We start from the raw sequence: 17,206 nt of genomic DNA, 5'->3' as shown, positions 1-17,206 counted from the left end.
TTCATTTTCTACTCTGTATGTGTGCGTGCGTGTGTGTTCGCATTCCTTTTTTTGTTGTGCACTCTCACGGCTAGAAACCTAAATAATAATTACTAGAAAAATACCTAAAATACTCTGCTGCGACTAGCTTACAAACACACATGTATAGACTCACTCATGAGTTGACTAATTTGCTAACACTCTCTCTTAAATCATGGGTGATTTGGTACAATACAATGATACAATGATAATGACTCATCATCATGGTCTATATAATAAAGACCACTAGAATAGGATCATGAATACCCAAACAATGGGTGATCAAGCCTCTACTAAGGTGTCTCGAAGAGAACCTAATGTTGATGTCAATCATACAACTCCTAAAAATAGAGAAGAATCATTAGCAATTCCTTGTGTCTGTTAGCAATGTCTCGTAGTAGTATACATGACTCTACCTTTGAGATTTCGAAACTTGCTAGACTAGTTGTTTGTCAGGGAAGTCCCTCTCTAGATCTTGTATACTTGTATACTTGTATAGATAAGGCTTGCCTGCCCCACCTCACCACCTTTTCACATGCCCTCTCTGGCACTAGAGAGTCGTGAGGGATATCCGCATCACTTGCACTAGAAAGTAGTTGAGGGATGGGTAGCTAGCCCCTTCCTCTTCTCGAAAGAAGATGATCCCTTTTGAGCCTTGGCCTTTGCCTTAGCTGGAGGATTTGAGCTAGAGTCAAAGGAGGATGAGGATGATGGATCGGGATTCGGAAGAGTTTGTATCTTGCTTCTTCTTCTCCTTTTTCTTTCTTAAAGCCACTCACTCACTCCTTAGAGTCGTTATGCAAATATCTCTTCTTACCACAGTGATAGCATTGGGCCTTTGTCTTCTTCTTCTTGTCACCCCTCTATGAAGTTGCAAATGCTTCATTATGGCCACCATACCGAGATGGAAGCCTCCCTTGTAATCTCAATGATGCCTCATGCTCACACAACATAGGATATATGTGTAAAGGTCGCTGGCATTGAGTTTGGGCTCACAAAGTATTGGCTACTTGATCAAATTCTGAGCGGAGTCTATAAAGCATATCCCCACAAGATGAGCCTTTGGAAGCCTGGACTGTATGTGTCAAAGTTGATCCTATACCTGTGTAACACGAAGTAAGAAAGACTTGATAGCATCCTTCGGCTCCAACTTCATTTGTTGGAGTTGTCCATAGAGGATCCTTGTATACATATTTAGGGGAGCCTCATCCAAACCTTCTTCCATACCATTGAAGCTGTCTTGTAGGAGGTGATTGCTAATAGAACCTCTTTAGAGATACATTGGAGAAGAGTAGAATATGCACGGGCATTATCGTAATCCCAAGTAAGCATAGCTCCCTCATGGTTGATAGGGTCCCATTCAATTGGGAGAGAAATGGGAGTCTGAAGCCACTCAATAGATGCAGAAACCATGTACCATAATCACCTCTCTATAAACCATGCTTTCATGATAGCACTCCATGTGAGATAGTCAGGGCCATGAAGTTTGTTTGTAGTAGAGCAATAGGGAGGTGCCATCTGAAGAGGATAAGAGGAAAAGAGAAAGATAAGAAGGGAAATAGAGAGAATATACAGCCAAAACATAGCACAGATTGCACTATCACAAGTTCACATGCAGTGTAGAGAGGAGCTGGTCAGAAAATGACTGCAAAAACAAGGAAAGTCAGGTTGATAACAACCACTAGACATGGCCAAAGGTCTGAGAATACTGTTGCCCAGCCTGCAGAGGCATTAATTGCTGAAAACACAGTAGCTGTAAGTCAAAATGCAGACTGATCAGCAATAAAATATGCAGGCTCCTGATAACAAAAGGCAGACAGCAAGGGCTGGAAAACAGGTTGTTTTGCAGTAGATAGATGTCGCCCAGGCTAAAAATTTATCGCAGCTGACACAGATGATCAGCATGAGCATTTGGTAGACTTGCAATAGCAGAAAACAATACTCTAGGATGATACCATGTCAAAAGTGGGTGCAGTGATGAAAGTGTAGAAGATTGCTGTAATAGACTGCACAACACGAGAGAAGAGGAAGCAAAAGAAAATAAAAGAAAACTGTGAGGGAAGAACTCAGAGATATGCTGAGGAAATGGAATCCATATACCAATTAGGAGATAGTTGCATACAACAATGAGTCATTGGTTGTGTGGGCACTAGCACCCACTCCCTCTCTCCAATAGAACATGCACTGGAAGTTTGCAAGTGAATAATGCATTGAGGATGGAGCCCAAATAAATAGGCATAAAATAATGCCCAAAATGCATCAGGTCAACTAGCATATCAATGACCTAGAAATGCAGTCAGCCAGCCAATAAATGCTAGAAACCAAAATAATAATCACAAAAAAAATTTGAAAATGCTCTATTGTACCCAATCCACAAATATGTATGCATAGACTCAGTCATGAGTCGACTAATATGCTAACAACGTCAGCAAGGTGAAGCATCTTATTAGGAACTTTATTTTGTAAGAAGATGGGAGCCTACAACTAGAGTGGAGGTGGCTTGGGATATCATCATATAACCTAGATCTAGAGGAGGATCGAACATCATAGGCCCAAATAGCCAGAGCAAAGTCGTAGTGGCCAAGCTCATTGTAAGGTGTGTACTTCTAGGCAAGAGGCCCTAGAAGAAATTTTTGATAAGCAGGATTTGGTCTATGATATTTGCATATGGAGGACCATGTGAAGAAATATCCTAATATAGAAACTCAAACACAATCATATGACAATAGCACAAATTGATAAAAGAACATACTTAGGGTTAGGGTAACTTAGAGGTAGCGAATACAATGAATGAGAAACTAAATGAATTTCAATAGGCACAATGCTCATGTAGCAAACACAATATGCAGTGAAGGAATATTGATCCTTGAATTCTTGTGTCTCAAGGATCGGGGCAAAGAGTATGAGTTGGAGAGTGTGTTGTACTTGGATGGATCTTGAAATGCAACAAGGTAGCCTTCGTATATGGCACTCTTGCTTCAATTTGGTCTTTACTAACATTTTGCAAAGGCAGTGAAGAAAGAGAATAAAAGAAGGAACAAAAGTGGAGACTTGTGTACCTTGCATCGAGGTAGAAGAAATGGGCTGAAAATAGAGTACATACTCTAGATCTTGCTCTCCAAGGGGGAGGGGCACCCCTAATGAATGTCTCGACAGGCCGACAACATCTTCAAACCTATGCACTACATCTAATGAGAAAGAACCAAATATACCTTCTTCATGCAACTTTGTTTTGAAGGCTTGTCGATGTAACTCTTTGGATTTCCTAGCTCAGTGAGCCAAGATCAGTAGCAACTCCTCATCAATGATGTCTCCAATGAAGTTGGAAGGATTTTTGGTTGTGTCGAAACGTTGTGGAGTTAGCAGTGGATGCCACTCTTGGTCAGTTCTTGGCATAGGCTCTTTTGGGGATTGAGTTGGTGTAGATGTGTTCAAAGTCATTTGACCTACCATGGTTTCTAGTTTCGGAGAAGAGCTTTTAGATCAAGGTCTAGGTTTCTTGGGAGAGAACCTAGCTTTGATACCATGTGAAGGAATATGCTAACATAGAAACTCAAACACAATTGTACGACAATAGCACAAACTGATGAAAGAACATAGTTAAGAGTTAGGATAACTCAAAGACAATGAACACAATGAATAGGAAATTGAATGAATTTGAATAGATACAATGCTCGTGCAGCAAACACACTGTGTAGTGAAGGAATATTGATCCTTGAACTCCTGTGTTTGGAGGATCGAGGCATAGAGTATGAGCTAGGGAGTGTGTCATACTTTGACAGATCCTAAAACACAGCAATGTAGCCTTTGTAGGTGTTTGGTAGCAGCAAACGAAACTGGATCTGTGAACAAACAAGCTGGGGAGAGAGAAAATCATAAACACAGCCATAGAAGGTGTTAGACAATCAGGGCGATAGCAACTTGAGCCAAAACACAACCTCTAGGTGATGAAAAGATGACACGTAGCGATTGTGCAAGGTAAATGCAGCTTGAGATGGTGGACAGATGGCAATAGCTGGAAGAAGAGAAATTTGTGCAAAGATGGTTGCAAACAGGCACCAGATGATGGTAGACATTGTGGGGCAACTTCTATTGAGATGTCCTCCATGAATGGGGTGTGGTAGAAAGGTCTAGCACTTGCAATCTACAAAAACGAGATTGATTAAGTGGGAGGGCAGCCTATGTATTTATACAAAGTTTGGGGCCTCCCAACTCATGATTTGCATGTGGGACATTGAAACTCTCTAGGAAGTTTGTTTTAAAGAAAATGTTTAAATTTATTAATTAATTTGAGTATTGGGGCTGTTTTAACCAAAGCTAATGTATTTTTAGCTCAATAGGCCATGGCCCAACATTTAGTGGATTTTTCAAGAGATTAGGACCAAAGACTTGGGGAGGAGCTTTAAGGCTAGATTCGCAATTGCCATTATCAAAGCATGGAGATCTATATCATCAAGCCTTCATCAGCTACCCTCAACTATCGTAGAAAGAGGACGCAGCCTCTTCTCTTCAATCACTGTTTGAGATTAGAGTTGGGCCACACTCTTGGATAGGGAACATACTTATCATGGGGGAGATTTTCCCTACAGGTAGTTGTGTCAATGGGAGATTGGCTTGCATTCTAGGAACTATTGCAGTAGAGACAAAGAGAGAGACTACAAGGTCTTAGGGGAGCTAGAGCTATGATTGAGGTTGTGATAGAGGGAGTTCCACCAGATTGACATACATATATATCCACTTCTTAGACTTGGATTGGTCTCTTGTCTAGAGGATTTATTCTTCTAGCAGTCATTGTGACTAGCATGCGATTCACTTTTATAGTTAAGTAGGATGGTGGCCTCTAGCGAGAGGACTTTGACTAGGCAATGCTCATTGGATGCTCTAGATAGAGGATCAGAGTAGTGGCATACTATGAGAGAAAGTGGTACATTGAACCAGACTTGACCACTTGCTTGATAGTTGGATGGAGAATTTGGGCTTATTAGAAGAGGCCTTTTCAAAGATTATAGTGGGACCCAAGAGAGTGGCTATGGAGGGATCCATTTCTTGATAGACCATGTGATGTGGTCTTCTTTAGTCATACTACTAGGTTGGGGAAGAGGATTTAGATGAGTAGAATGAGAGCAGCATGAGTAGCCATCTCCTTCTAGCACAGAGAGGGCATTTCTGACTGGTTATTATATGAATTTTGGAGGAAGCTACATGACAGCTTTAGGCCCAAAAAGATCTCTCTTTTTATGGCTTGTATCTCATAGGAGCTTAGTGGTCAGCAGGGCGAGATGTGGGGAGCCATAGGAGACACAAAGATAGTGCCTATGGGACTGCCCTAGAGCCCAAGAGGTATGGAGGAGAGCCCTTAGGATGATATTTCATGGTACAACAACGGCCATGGTGGTGACTTGGGGAGTTGCGGCTTGCCTCATAGATAGAGGCCCAGCATGTGGCTATGAGGATGTTTGGGGGGGCCTTTTTTTAATCATCATTGGACGACATTTGAGTAGGATCCCCACCTTAGATTGCTTGTACACACAATGGTCCTAGGGACATTTTCATCGATGTAAGCTGATTGTGTGTATTATAGCCTAGTACATTTGGACCATTAGATGTAGTCATACTGTAGACCTTTTGGATGTATCCACAATGGAGACTCCATTGAGATTTGGATAGAGATCATCCACACTCTCTACAAGAGATGGGAGAGGAATTAGGGCAGCTTTGAGAGGACGAGGAAGGGAAGAGAGGCCTTCTTGTGAATATGGGACTCCAGGACTTTTTTCCATATTGCCCCTTAGATAGTTTGACATTATAGTCCACCAGATTGGTTGTTCACTATTGGGTCTGTTGCACTTGTACTTTGCCTTAGGTTTTTCTTTGAGGTGCTATTAGTAGAATTTTCTTTTCTCCAAAAAAAAGGAAAAAAAGAAGAAAAGAAAAAGGAAAAGGTAGATGAACTCATGCTTTATTTTTGGGGACTGGAGGCAAAAGATGAGTGCTTGTGGCCTTGGGCTATGATAACCTCCATTGATGGGAATGTAAAAATGAACAGTAACTAACAAGCCTTTGTTGGTCTTGTGAAGAAGGCAAGACATAGACACTACATGTCTCTAAATAAGCCAAAGTCATTAATGCTACCATATTTGATAAGACTTTAAACACTTCATGGCATTGTATGATTGGCTTAAAATTTTGGGGCTAAATCATTGCTCTTATATAGTGTCTCTAGTGGTGTTATTTTTGCTTCTTGCTCACCTCCTTTTTCATTCAATGCTTTTGACTGATTCTTCCTCTTTTGCTTGTACTGTTGCATATTACTTTTTTCCTCTGACTTTTAAAAGGATTATAGCTCTTGTTTACATGACAATCTTTACTTATTTCCTCTCTCTAGATGTGGCATGGTGATAGCCAATTTTTTGCTCTTGTTTCATGTTGATTTGACTTGGGCAGTTCTAAAAGGGTACTTGAGATCAAATTCTGCTGCTTGTTTTCTAATATATCAAACCTTCATCCTTTGTATGTGTAAGACTACAATTGTTTACCCACAGTTTTGGCCTTGATAATACTTATTCGATTGGAGTTCATGCCAGGGCTTTTCATGTTTTGCAGAAAAATACAAAGTTTTGACACAATTGTCAAGATTGAGTGAACAACGTCTGGTGCAGGAACCTGCAGTACAGATCATTGAGACTTCAGGCTTTCAAAGAGGCATTCCAGAACAACCTGCCTATGATGCTGAGATCAAGCTGGTATTTTTCAAACATAAGTATAAAAACTGTCTGAAGGTCAATTTGTAAGCTTCTTGTTCTTTTATGAATTTTTCCAAACAAAAGCAGTGCAAAAACAAAAGAAGCATGATTGCTTTTTTCTCATTGCCTCTTTCCCAAAGACACAATGTGCATCAATACTGTTCCAGGTGAATGTACAGTATGGAAGCAAGAACACATACATATACACATACACACATAGGTTTTTGGCTTTTATGAGAAGGGTACCATCTTGTTTTTTACCTGCAGAATTTTGATGCTTTCTAAAATCTGTCAACGGCTGTCCTCCTTGATGTAGGCAGACTGTGTTGATGGAATCTTTGTAGGCCCTAGGGGCTTTTGTGAAGTGCCGTTGCATTCTCCTCAGATGCAGGATGCTCTGTTTGCAAAATTGCCTATGTGCTTTGATTGTCGCTTGGTTCATAGAGGCCTTTGCAGATTTCCAATGTCTGCTTCAGCGTGAATGTCCCATCCGGGTGGAAGTTGAAGGCTGCCTAGTGGTATATTGGCCTTTGTTGAAGGATGCCATGGCTGCGATTGACACTATTTTGGTGCCACCTACCTTGCGTGCTGCCAATCGGAACCGATTATGTATGTTGTGGGACACTGTCCACAAGAAGCCTAATTGGCTGCATATAAATTGCTCTGGCATGTGTCCATTGCTTTGTTGGCTCAAATGGGGCACCTTTGCCAGCCATTGCTTTTCTTGTGGGTAGTTGGGTCGCTTTATTTCTGAGTGTCCTGATAAAGTGGATAGAAATGCTGCCCCTATGGTGGATGTAGACATGTTAGATGAGGAGCTGAAGGATGGTGAAACCCCTCTATAGAGGGCTTTGGATAAGGGTAAACAATCCATGCACTTATGTGCTTAGTCAACATTTGCTTGGACAGAGGATCTGAACAAAGGTTTGTTCGAAAAAGAGTAAAATGGTTGAGGCTCGGCCATCCCTGATTCAGCAGTCCAATCTCTAGGATTCCTTCTGCCCACGTGTGCGGAGAAAGGGTGTATCTCCTTCTAATAGCATTCCTTCTAACATTCCTCTCCTTGCTCTAAGTAGAGTGGGAGTTGCTACTGTATCTACTGATCATCCTAGGGACTTACTGGCACATCTTGCTTTTTGATTGTAAAGGAAAGGTGATCACCCCATGGGATCATAGATACCCTTTTTTGGCCCCATGAATGGAATTAATCCTTATTGAAGTTTGTTTGTCTGAGATAGGATGCTGTTGCAGTTTTGGCAGATTTTTGGATGATGTGATTCTTGATGCATTGGCAAAGAAAGTTCGAGTGAGGCGTGACTAGCCTTGTCCTTGATTCTGATTTTAGATTTGCAGATTGCCACTTCGAATGTTCACGCGATCTATTCTTTAGTAAGCAACATGGTATATGGCACATTTTGCATGAGAATGGTTGGGATTTGTTATGTGCTGTTGAGCACAAAAGTCATGATGATGCTGATCATATTTTGGATTGTCATGGTTTCCATCTTTTTTATGTTGGTAGCAAGGCGATGGACTACTTGGCTATCCTTATGGTGGTGCATGAGACCATGGCCGCTTTCTAGTGTTTGAAATTTTTTTTGAGGGGCAGGTTTTATCGCTAGTTAGCCTTTATACACCTAATCCCTCATTGCATTGTCAAGCTTTAAGGAACCAGTTTCACGATTCTTTGTCTTTGGGTAGACCAGGTTTGCTTATGGGCAATTTTTAACATGTGTGTCCACCCCTCCCAATCTACTTTGGAGCACTCTTTGATGGATACCTTGGAAAGTTGAGCTTGGAATGCTTTTGTTTTTTAAGTCATGTTGTGTTCAAGATATACATGAGCTAGTTGTTGGAAAGGTTTTTATGTGATTTTTCCATTAGAAGCCCTAGCCTCATTTGAAAGACAGCTTCTTTATGTGCAAACAGTGTGATGTGTCAAGCCAATATGGGATTTACCATGCTTCACTTATGAGGTAGTGTTTGCATGCTACAGAGGACATCTTGGCCTTGGTTTGTCTATTGTTACTTCATTATCCACATGATGCTTTTCTAATCTCATTATCGGCAAATCTGGCTGAACTTATTCAATGTTTTCAGCCATGGTCTCATCAACAGGCTAAGCTCTGGGACTTGACTAAGGGTCTTTGAGATTGTTTTGTTAGCTTATCACTTTTAGTGTTTTCAGTTTGTCATCTCCCGGTTGTGAACTCTTGTTAGAGTCTGATGGAGACGTGGGAGCTTTGGCATTTTAGTGTGCATTTTCAGCATTCCCCAGCATGGACCACTCTGTTAGACATTGTCTTGTCTCCCTGATTTTTTGCCACGTCAGCTGTATTATTTTCAGCATTTTTTATGCAGCTTCAGGTCGACCAGTTTTGGTTATTTCCTGCTATTATAGCAAGGAGGCTAGCTAGGGTAGATCACTCCTTTTGCAGGCTGCTCCTCGGACTGTGGGCACACTCTTGTGTCTCCGGTGCTGCTGTTACTGCCATCATTTCAGGCGAGATTTGGTGCCCTCATTGATGCCTCGGGCTGCATGCAGGGACTGATCAGTCCATCTGTTTGTATTCAACGTTTATTTCAGTCAGTGCAGATTTCTTTCTTCATCTTCTTGCTGTCTTCTTTCTCTATGTTCAAGTTCCTTCTTCCATTGCGTTCTCTCACATGGTATCATCAACAAACTAGAGATTATAGCATTGCGAAGACCACCCTGAACTAACTGGCACACTTCCCCAGATTTGCATTTGCTGCCAACGCAGCCTTTTACGGATTAGGCGATTGCTCTCCCTTGCTTCTAGACCTCTTTGCTGCCCAGGTGACTTCCCTCCAGCCCAGGTGACATCATTTGGCAACAAAATACGGCTTTTTTACCCTTTTGCCTGTGGGCGACTGCTTCTGGACCTAGGCAATTGCTCCTGGACACATGAGACACTATCTGGGTGCAGGTGATGGCTGATTTCCTTTGTTTTCATGCCATTTTCTTGTCAAACACAGTTTTTGGGGTGGTTGCAAGTTCTTGAGGATGTCTCAACACTGGTTTTTCGGCTTTACTGACTTGGAGGATGAGGTCTCTTTGTTAGAGTGCAGCGATATGGAAGTGTAGGACAAAGACTGAGAGAGAGTGAACACGGAGAGAGAGAGAGGAGAGAGTGTAAAGGCAGAAAATCTGCAGTATAGTATGCTGTAGAAGAGTGCAGAAAAATACATGGGGGCAGAGGAAATATCTGTGTGTATCTTTGTCTTGATGACCTCGATCTCCGTCAGCTCGAGCACAGTCAGTCTCAGCCAACAGATCTCAAGATCAGAACGATGACATAGAGTGTGCCACAACTTGAATATAAATAGCCAAGAAATAAAGAATGCCCAGCACCAGGTCGGCTGCATTTAAATGCAGCCGACTGTAGAAAAAATAATGAAAAAATTGCTGCATTTAAATGCACCCGACTGTAGAAAAAATAATGAAAAAATTGTCCGACTGCAGTGTGCACTAGTATGGGTACCACCACGTCCATTTGGAATAAGCTGCATCTCACCCCGTGCAGCAATAGATATAGAAGAGCTGCCTCCAATGAGAATTTGCCCACGCGAAGGTCGCAAATGGGCAACACCAACGGAAGGAGGAGTTGTGTGCCGTGAGGCACCATTGTCCACAATCCACTCTTGAGCATGGGGAGCTGTCATTGCAATATCAGAAGTCTTCGGTGTAGAGTCCTCAATGACTGCTAAGTGTAGAAAAGCAGCTGACGAGGGTGCAGCCACTGCTCCAAAATCCTTCGTGTTCTTCTTCTTGGTGTCCTTCTTGTCTTTGTCGAGGCAATCCTTCTTCCAGTGACTGATCTTATGTACAAATATGGCAAGTTGATTCCTTCTCCTTGTCCTTCTTGGATTTGTTATCCTTCTCCATCTTCTTTTGGTCCTTTCTCTTCTTCTAAGAGGCTTGACTATCCAAAGCCTCCGATTTGGAAGCATTTTGTCCCTTCAATTGTTCCTCTTGGTCCAAGACCATAGGAACCAACTCTTCCCACCGAAGAGTCGACTCCCGCCCTGAGGCAATAAGAGCGGAGTAAAAGGTACCGAATCGTGGCGGCAACTGGGACAATAAAATGATCGCCATGTCTTCGGAGGAAATAGGCTTCCCCGCATTTTGAACCTGCATTTGAAGTTGTCGAAGCTTGTTGATGTGTTCCCGAAGCGAAGAAGACTTATTCATGGACAGGATCCGCATCTGCACCTCCAAAGAAACCCTCTTCATCAGGGTTATCCAGTTGTACATCTGATCGAGCTCTAGCCATATCTCTCAAGCCATTGTCAAGTGCTCGATGTGAGCTATCACGGCTGTAGTGTAAGACAGAAATAGAAAAGATCGAATCCTGGCATTTAGTTTGTCCCAATGAGACTGGGCCTTGGTTAACTCCGCACGAGCATTGGAAGAGAGTTTGGACTCATCTCTTATCGAGAGCCTATTAATCTTCTCCATCACCAGTTCCGCCAAATCATAAGACTCCAAAATGGCCAACATCATCACCTACCAGTTGCGGTAATTGTCACCATTAAGCTTCTGATTTGATGGAAGAGTTGGTAGGACAGGCACCTTCCTGTCCATGATCGCTTGGAACTCCAAATCAGTCTCGGTAGACATGTTCACCTGCAATGCCTGCACAGACGCAAAATCAGCCCCCTCCGACTGTGTAAACGCAGCCTTCTAAGGCTGATTCCTTCGGTGCCCAACCCTTCTTCACACTTCGGAGGGGATAAAAAGGTAAAATCTGCTATGGAAGGCCTAAAACTCAGCCTTCCTCCCCTTTGAACAGCAATAACCTGTAGCAAATTCACCAGTTAGACTCCTTTCCCGCACGCCCACACTCACTTCAGCTTTGATCCGATGCGCAGCCCTCCCGCTCGCCCTCAAATCTTGGAAACGCAGTCTTGTGTTGTGCTGAAATCTCCTCTTCAGATAGGTTCAGCACTCAGTCAGTCCATCTTCACTGCTCTGATACACCTCTTGGCCCATGTAGGTTCACTAGGTTACAGGGCTAGTGGGATAGTTCACTCTATGTGAACTATACTCTTATATCTCAGATTCTTCACGATCATGAGCCTACTATAGTTGACGAGGCTCTTGCACAGGATGTCTAGTGTAGTGCTATGTAGGTTGAGCTTGATTCTATTGAGCGGAACCAGACTTGGGAGTTGGTTCCTCATCTAGGAAAGCGAAAGACCAAGTATCTTGCAGATGGGACCTTGGACAAGCATAAGGCACGGCTTGTTGCCAAGGGATTCTCTTAGTTGGCAAGTTTGGATTATTTTGAGACTTTTGCACCGACAGCTTGGATGTCCACTATTTGAGCTATCTTGGCTCTGGCTGCCCATCAGCGTTGGCCCGTTTATTAGATGGATATGAAGTTGGCCTTTGTGAATGGCATCTTGGAGGAGGAGATTTATGTCTCACAGCCTCCTGGTTTTCTTGTGCAGGGGAAGGAGGACCATGTTTATAGGTTGCAGAAGGCCCTTTATGGCCTGAAGCAAGTTCCTAGGGCTTGGTATCAGTACATTGATTGATTTTTCTTGGACAATGCTTGTGCAGGATACTCAATTTCTAGGCCAGGCAGTTACTCCTACAGACAGGGCGACCCATTCCAAGCTGACAAACTCCTGTGCTTGCTGTGTTTTCCTGCTGAGGGTCTTCCCCTCACCTAGACGGCACCTCAACACTTTGCATAACTCCATTTGCAGGCTGGACAGCCTGTTTTTCTGGCGGACAGACTTCCCTATTGCTGTGTATACTGGATCCATCTTTGTTTTGGGATGGGAACCCCTTTTGGGTGCTGACATCATCATTTATAGAGCTTACAGCATGTATTTTCAGTCAGCGTACCCTCCTGGCATCCAGTTCTCCCTTCCTACCTTGGATACTTACCGTCTTCATCAATAAGCATATGGTTACTTTTGAAAAACAGATTTCTTTGAAAATACCCAAACAACAAGAAAGGCTCTCCACTGCAAGTTGTGTGACAAGGAGAGTCAATTGAAGATTATGTGTTATTTTAGTGAGAGCTTATGGATTGGTCATAGGGGTGTTTGGGCTAACTTTGAGAAGATCAAAGAGAGATACTCGTGGAAAGCCACATAAGTTATGTTTCATAGTTTGTGGACTCTTGTAGCACATGTCATATGTATTCTTCTATGAGACACAAAGATGGTTTACATCCTATATATTCTCTTACGATGTGTTATAAATGGATTGTTGTATTTGCGTCCCTTAATGGAGTAAAGCAACATGAGTTTGTCTTTCTAGAAGTCTCTTTGTTTGACATGCTTGTCAAACCATACTTCCCTATAATCCTTTTTTCATATGATCGCGTGTGTAGCTAGGAGTCAAGTTTCTAATAATCATTCAAGCTCAATGATATGCTTGGTCCAAGCTTCTTTACCCTCCTAGTGTTTACTCTCCTAGTGTTCTTGGACTTTGATTCAAAGACTGGGAACAAAGAACTAAATTGAAAGTATTGTGTTTCTTATCCAAGAGCTCACTCTTGAAGAAGGTTAGCATAGAAGAAAGAAATCATCAAAATGTGGCCCATAATGACTCCTTGTTGTTCAGTAGACCCCTAACCTTGTAGGCACACTCCAATGTTGATAGTAAATCATTGTAATAAGGCTTTATGACCAAGCATTGATACATTTTTGATGAATCTTGACATAGGTTGACGCACCCCGTATAGGTGGAGGGCATTCCAGTTGCAGTATCTTCTTTGTTTTCTTGCAAGTATTTCTTGAAGGATAGATATGTCTGACGTGTACCCTATGGGGGATCATGTGGTTCGGGATCGTTTAAATTGACCACCATCTTATTACTCTTTCCCCTTGTTCAAAGATGAGAGAGAGAGATAGGGAAAACTCCATATCCGTGAGCCTCCAGGCTCTCAATGTCTTTTCTTCATTGTTCAACATAACACTAAACCACCCAATACAATGTATAGTAAACTAGACTGACTAGACTGGCTAACTCTAGTCAAGTCACTGACCAACCACTAACCCGACTTATTTAATGTAGTCACATGGAGACGGCTGTACACTAGCTGTCACAGATGTCGGTTACACACCAAGACAAACTGACGGGTGGAGCTTGATTTCTAACACTCCCCCTCAAGCTCAAACCAAAAACTCAAATCATCTGCATTACTCCAACTAGCTGTCTAAAGTGAATAAACTTATCTTTACCAAGTGATTTGGTAAAGATATCTGCTACCCGGTCTTCAGTCTTCACATGCTCCAAGTCAATCTGATATGCTAAAACCATTTCCCTGATGAAATGGTAGTGAACCTCAATGAGTTTCGATCTTGCATGATAAACAGGATTGCTTGCTAACATGACATTGCTTAAATTGTCACAGTACAGCCTTACTTTACTGTCCAAGTTTATTCCCAAGTCATTCAGCAACTTCTGTAACCACATAGCTTCATAGGCCGCTAAGGCCGTACCACAATATTCTGCTTCCGTACTGGACAATGCAACTGTAGGTTGTTTCTTACTCTGCCAACTGATCATGCTACTACCCAATCCAAATGCATAGCCGCTGGTTGACCTCCTGTCATAAGTGCAACCAGCCCAGTCAGCATCAGTATACCCCATCAAGTCAAGGGGTTTCCCATATGCATAAAACAGCCCATGATCTCTGGTACTCTTTACATATCCCAGAATTCTCCTGACTGCATCCAAGTGTGGTTTGCGAGGCTTTTGCATGAACTGACTGATTAGCCCCACAGCATAACTCAAGTCAGGTCTAGTGATCGTGAGATAGATCAAGCTACCTACCATCTGTCTGTACATGGTAACATTCTCAATCTCTGTCCCAACATCAATCTGCAGCTTGACATTCTGCTCTAAAGGCGTATCCATAGGCTTGCAATCAGCCATACCATATTTCTGTAACATGTCCTGAGCATACTGCGTCTGTAGCAGCCATATGCCTTGAGGTGTAGAGACAACCTCAATCCCCAAAAAATATTTCAGCTCTCCTAGGTCCTTGACCTTAAACTCAGCCTGTAAACATGTCTTTACTTCAGCAATCTCGCTTTCATCAACTCCTATAATGATCAAGTCATCAACATAGACAACTAGGAATACATAGCCACGATCTGTCTTCTTCACAAACAAACTATGATCAGCATCACCCAATCGAAAACCATGTTGCTGCAAATAACTGTTGATGCAAGCATTCCATGCTCTGGGTGCCTGTTTCAGCCCATATAATGTCTTTTTCAGCCGGCATACATGTGCTGGAAATTCTGGATGCACATAGCCTTTAGGCTGTTCCATGTAAACTTCTTTCCGTAACTCTCCATTCAGAAAGGCATTTTTTACGTCCATCTGCCATAGTTTCCAGCCTCTAGCTGTTGCCAAAGCAATCACAGTTCTAACTGTAGCCATCTTTGCTATAGGGCTGAAAGTCTCCTCATAATCAAGACCATACTGCTGCGCATACCCTTTTGCAACCAGCTTGGCCTTGTATCTTTTCAATGATCCATTTGATTTACATTTTACCTCACCCACTTGCAGCCAATAGGTGTTTTACCCTCAGGCAACTGTACCAGATCCCATGTGCCATTTTTAGCCAAAGCTGAATATTCCTTATCCATAGCAGCACGCCAATCCTCATCTGCAACTGCCTCATCAAACTTGGTTCTCTAAAATCTGTTACTTTCGTCATATAAGCATAATGACGGGCTGAATATCCAGTATAGGTGTATCTATCAATAGGTCCTCTGACCCTCTCTGATCTCTTGAGCTGTGGCTCACTATGAGCTTGCCTCTCATGAGACGGCACATAACGACTCTGCCTAGCACCTGGCGTCATAACAGATGGAATCCCCAATTCACTGTCTAAGCTGTCACTACTAGATGACTCATAACCTGCAGTGAGTAGACCTATTACATTTTCAAAAACCTTTTCTTTTTCCTTATCTGTTCTCCCCCTCACTGACATATCCGTGTCAGTGGATGCAGTAGTGTGGCTACGCAATCGTCCTGTCCAAGGACTCACTGTAGATGATACATCACCTGTTTGACCACTCATGGAAATACTCTCTGTAGGAGTATTCTCAGCACGACTCATACTGTGTGAGCCATCAGTAGGCACTGCAACCGGATTCCCATACTAGGATGCTAACTCATCAAATACCACATCTCTGCTTATGAGTGTCTCATGCGTAGAAGGTACATAACACTTATAAGCTTTCCGTTCCTGTGCATATCCCAGAAACACACTCTTCACTGCCTTAGGATCCAATTTCTTCCTCTTTTCATTTGGTATATGTACATATGCAATGCTACTAAATACCTTCAAGTGCGAAACATCAAGTTTATGACCATACAACCTCTCATATGGAGTGACAAGATGAATCCCTGCTGTAGGGGTTCGATTCAGCACATAGACAGCAGTCATCACTGCTTCAGCCCAATAACCATTTGGCAGACATTTCTCATTCAGCATAGCTCTAGCTGATTCCATCAGGACCCTGTTTTTTCTCTCTGCAACACCGTTTTGCTGCGGTGTATAGCTACAAGTAAGTTGTCTTCTGATCCCATATTTAGCAAGATACCTGTCAAAGTAATTAGAGACATATTCACCTCCTCCATCTGATCTCAAACATGATATGTAGCAACCCAACTCATTCTCTGCATGCTTCTTGAAATCTTTGAACGCATCAAACACATTATCTTTATGCTTCAAAATATAAAGCCAAGTGTATATGCTGAAATCATCGATAAATGAGACATAATACCATGCACCTCCAAATGAAGCATTATGTGAAGGACCCTAAACATCACAGTGCACCAATTGTAAAGGCCTAGTGCGGTTTTTTACATGTCTCATGAACGGAAACCATGCCTGCTTTCCAAACTGACATGCAGGGCATACATGACCAAAGTCATTATACTTGAATTTAGGTAATCCAAGTACTACTTCCTTCTGCTGCATAGATTTCAGCTTTTGTACATTGACATGTCCAATCCGCTTGTGCCAAATCTCTACTTCCCGAATGGCACTCTCATCATGAGCAAACATGGCTGCCTTAAGTCTTGGAATGGTCGCATCCAAAGTAAACATCTTGCCATCTCTTTTGCCCTTGGCAATTAGCTTGCAGCCATTTCCATACTCCTCAATGAAACATCCATCTTTGTTAAATCTTACTTGCAGATTTTGTTCTGCCATTTGACCCATTGACAAAAGATTCTTTGTTATGGTCGGTACATGTAATACATCATGCAGGCCTTTCTTCTTGCCATCAGGCATCATGAGAGGGGCAATCCCTTTATGTTTTATGTCATATTGGGTGTCATCCCCAGTACATACATGACCATGTGTACCTGCAACCATCTCATCAAACCACTTTTCATACGGTGTCATGTGGTTCGACGCTCCAGAGTCAATGTACCA

At 42.4% G+C, this 17,206-nt stretch overlaps 1 protein-coding gene across 1 annotated transcript in view; it reads left to right on the top strand.

Moving 5' to 3' along the window:
• LOC148010358 (uncharacterized) overlaps positions 1 to 17,206 on the top strand; it is a gene marked incomplete at its 5' end in the record, with an annotated part of 56,308 nt that overhangs the window by 27,236 nt on the left and 11,866 nt on the right. The window contains one exon of the mRNA XM_087671061.1: positions 6,678 to 6,761. Coding sequence (XP_087527187.1) covers positions 6,678 to 6,761 — 84 coding nt within the window. The remainder of the gene's footprint in view (positions 1 to 6,677; positions 6,762 to 17,206) is intronic.

Source organism: Lygodium microphyllum, chromosome 29 (assembly GCF_053477565.2).
Source record: "Lygodium microphyllum isolate KBCC chromosome 29, Lygodium_microphyllum_v1.1.10, whole genome shotgun sequence".
NCBI classification, from domain to species: domain Eukaryota; kingdom Viridiplantae; phylum Streptophyta; class Polypodiopsida; order Schizaeales; family Lygodiaceae; genus Lygodium; species Lygodium microphyllum.
This window is presented reverse-complemented; position numbering and strand designations above follow the sequence as displayed.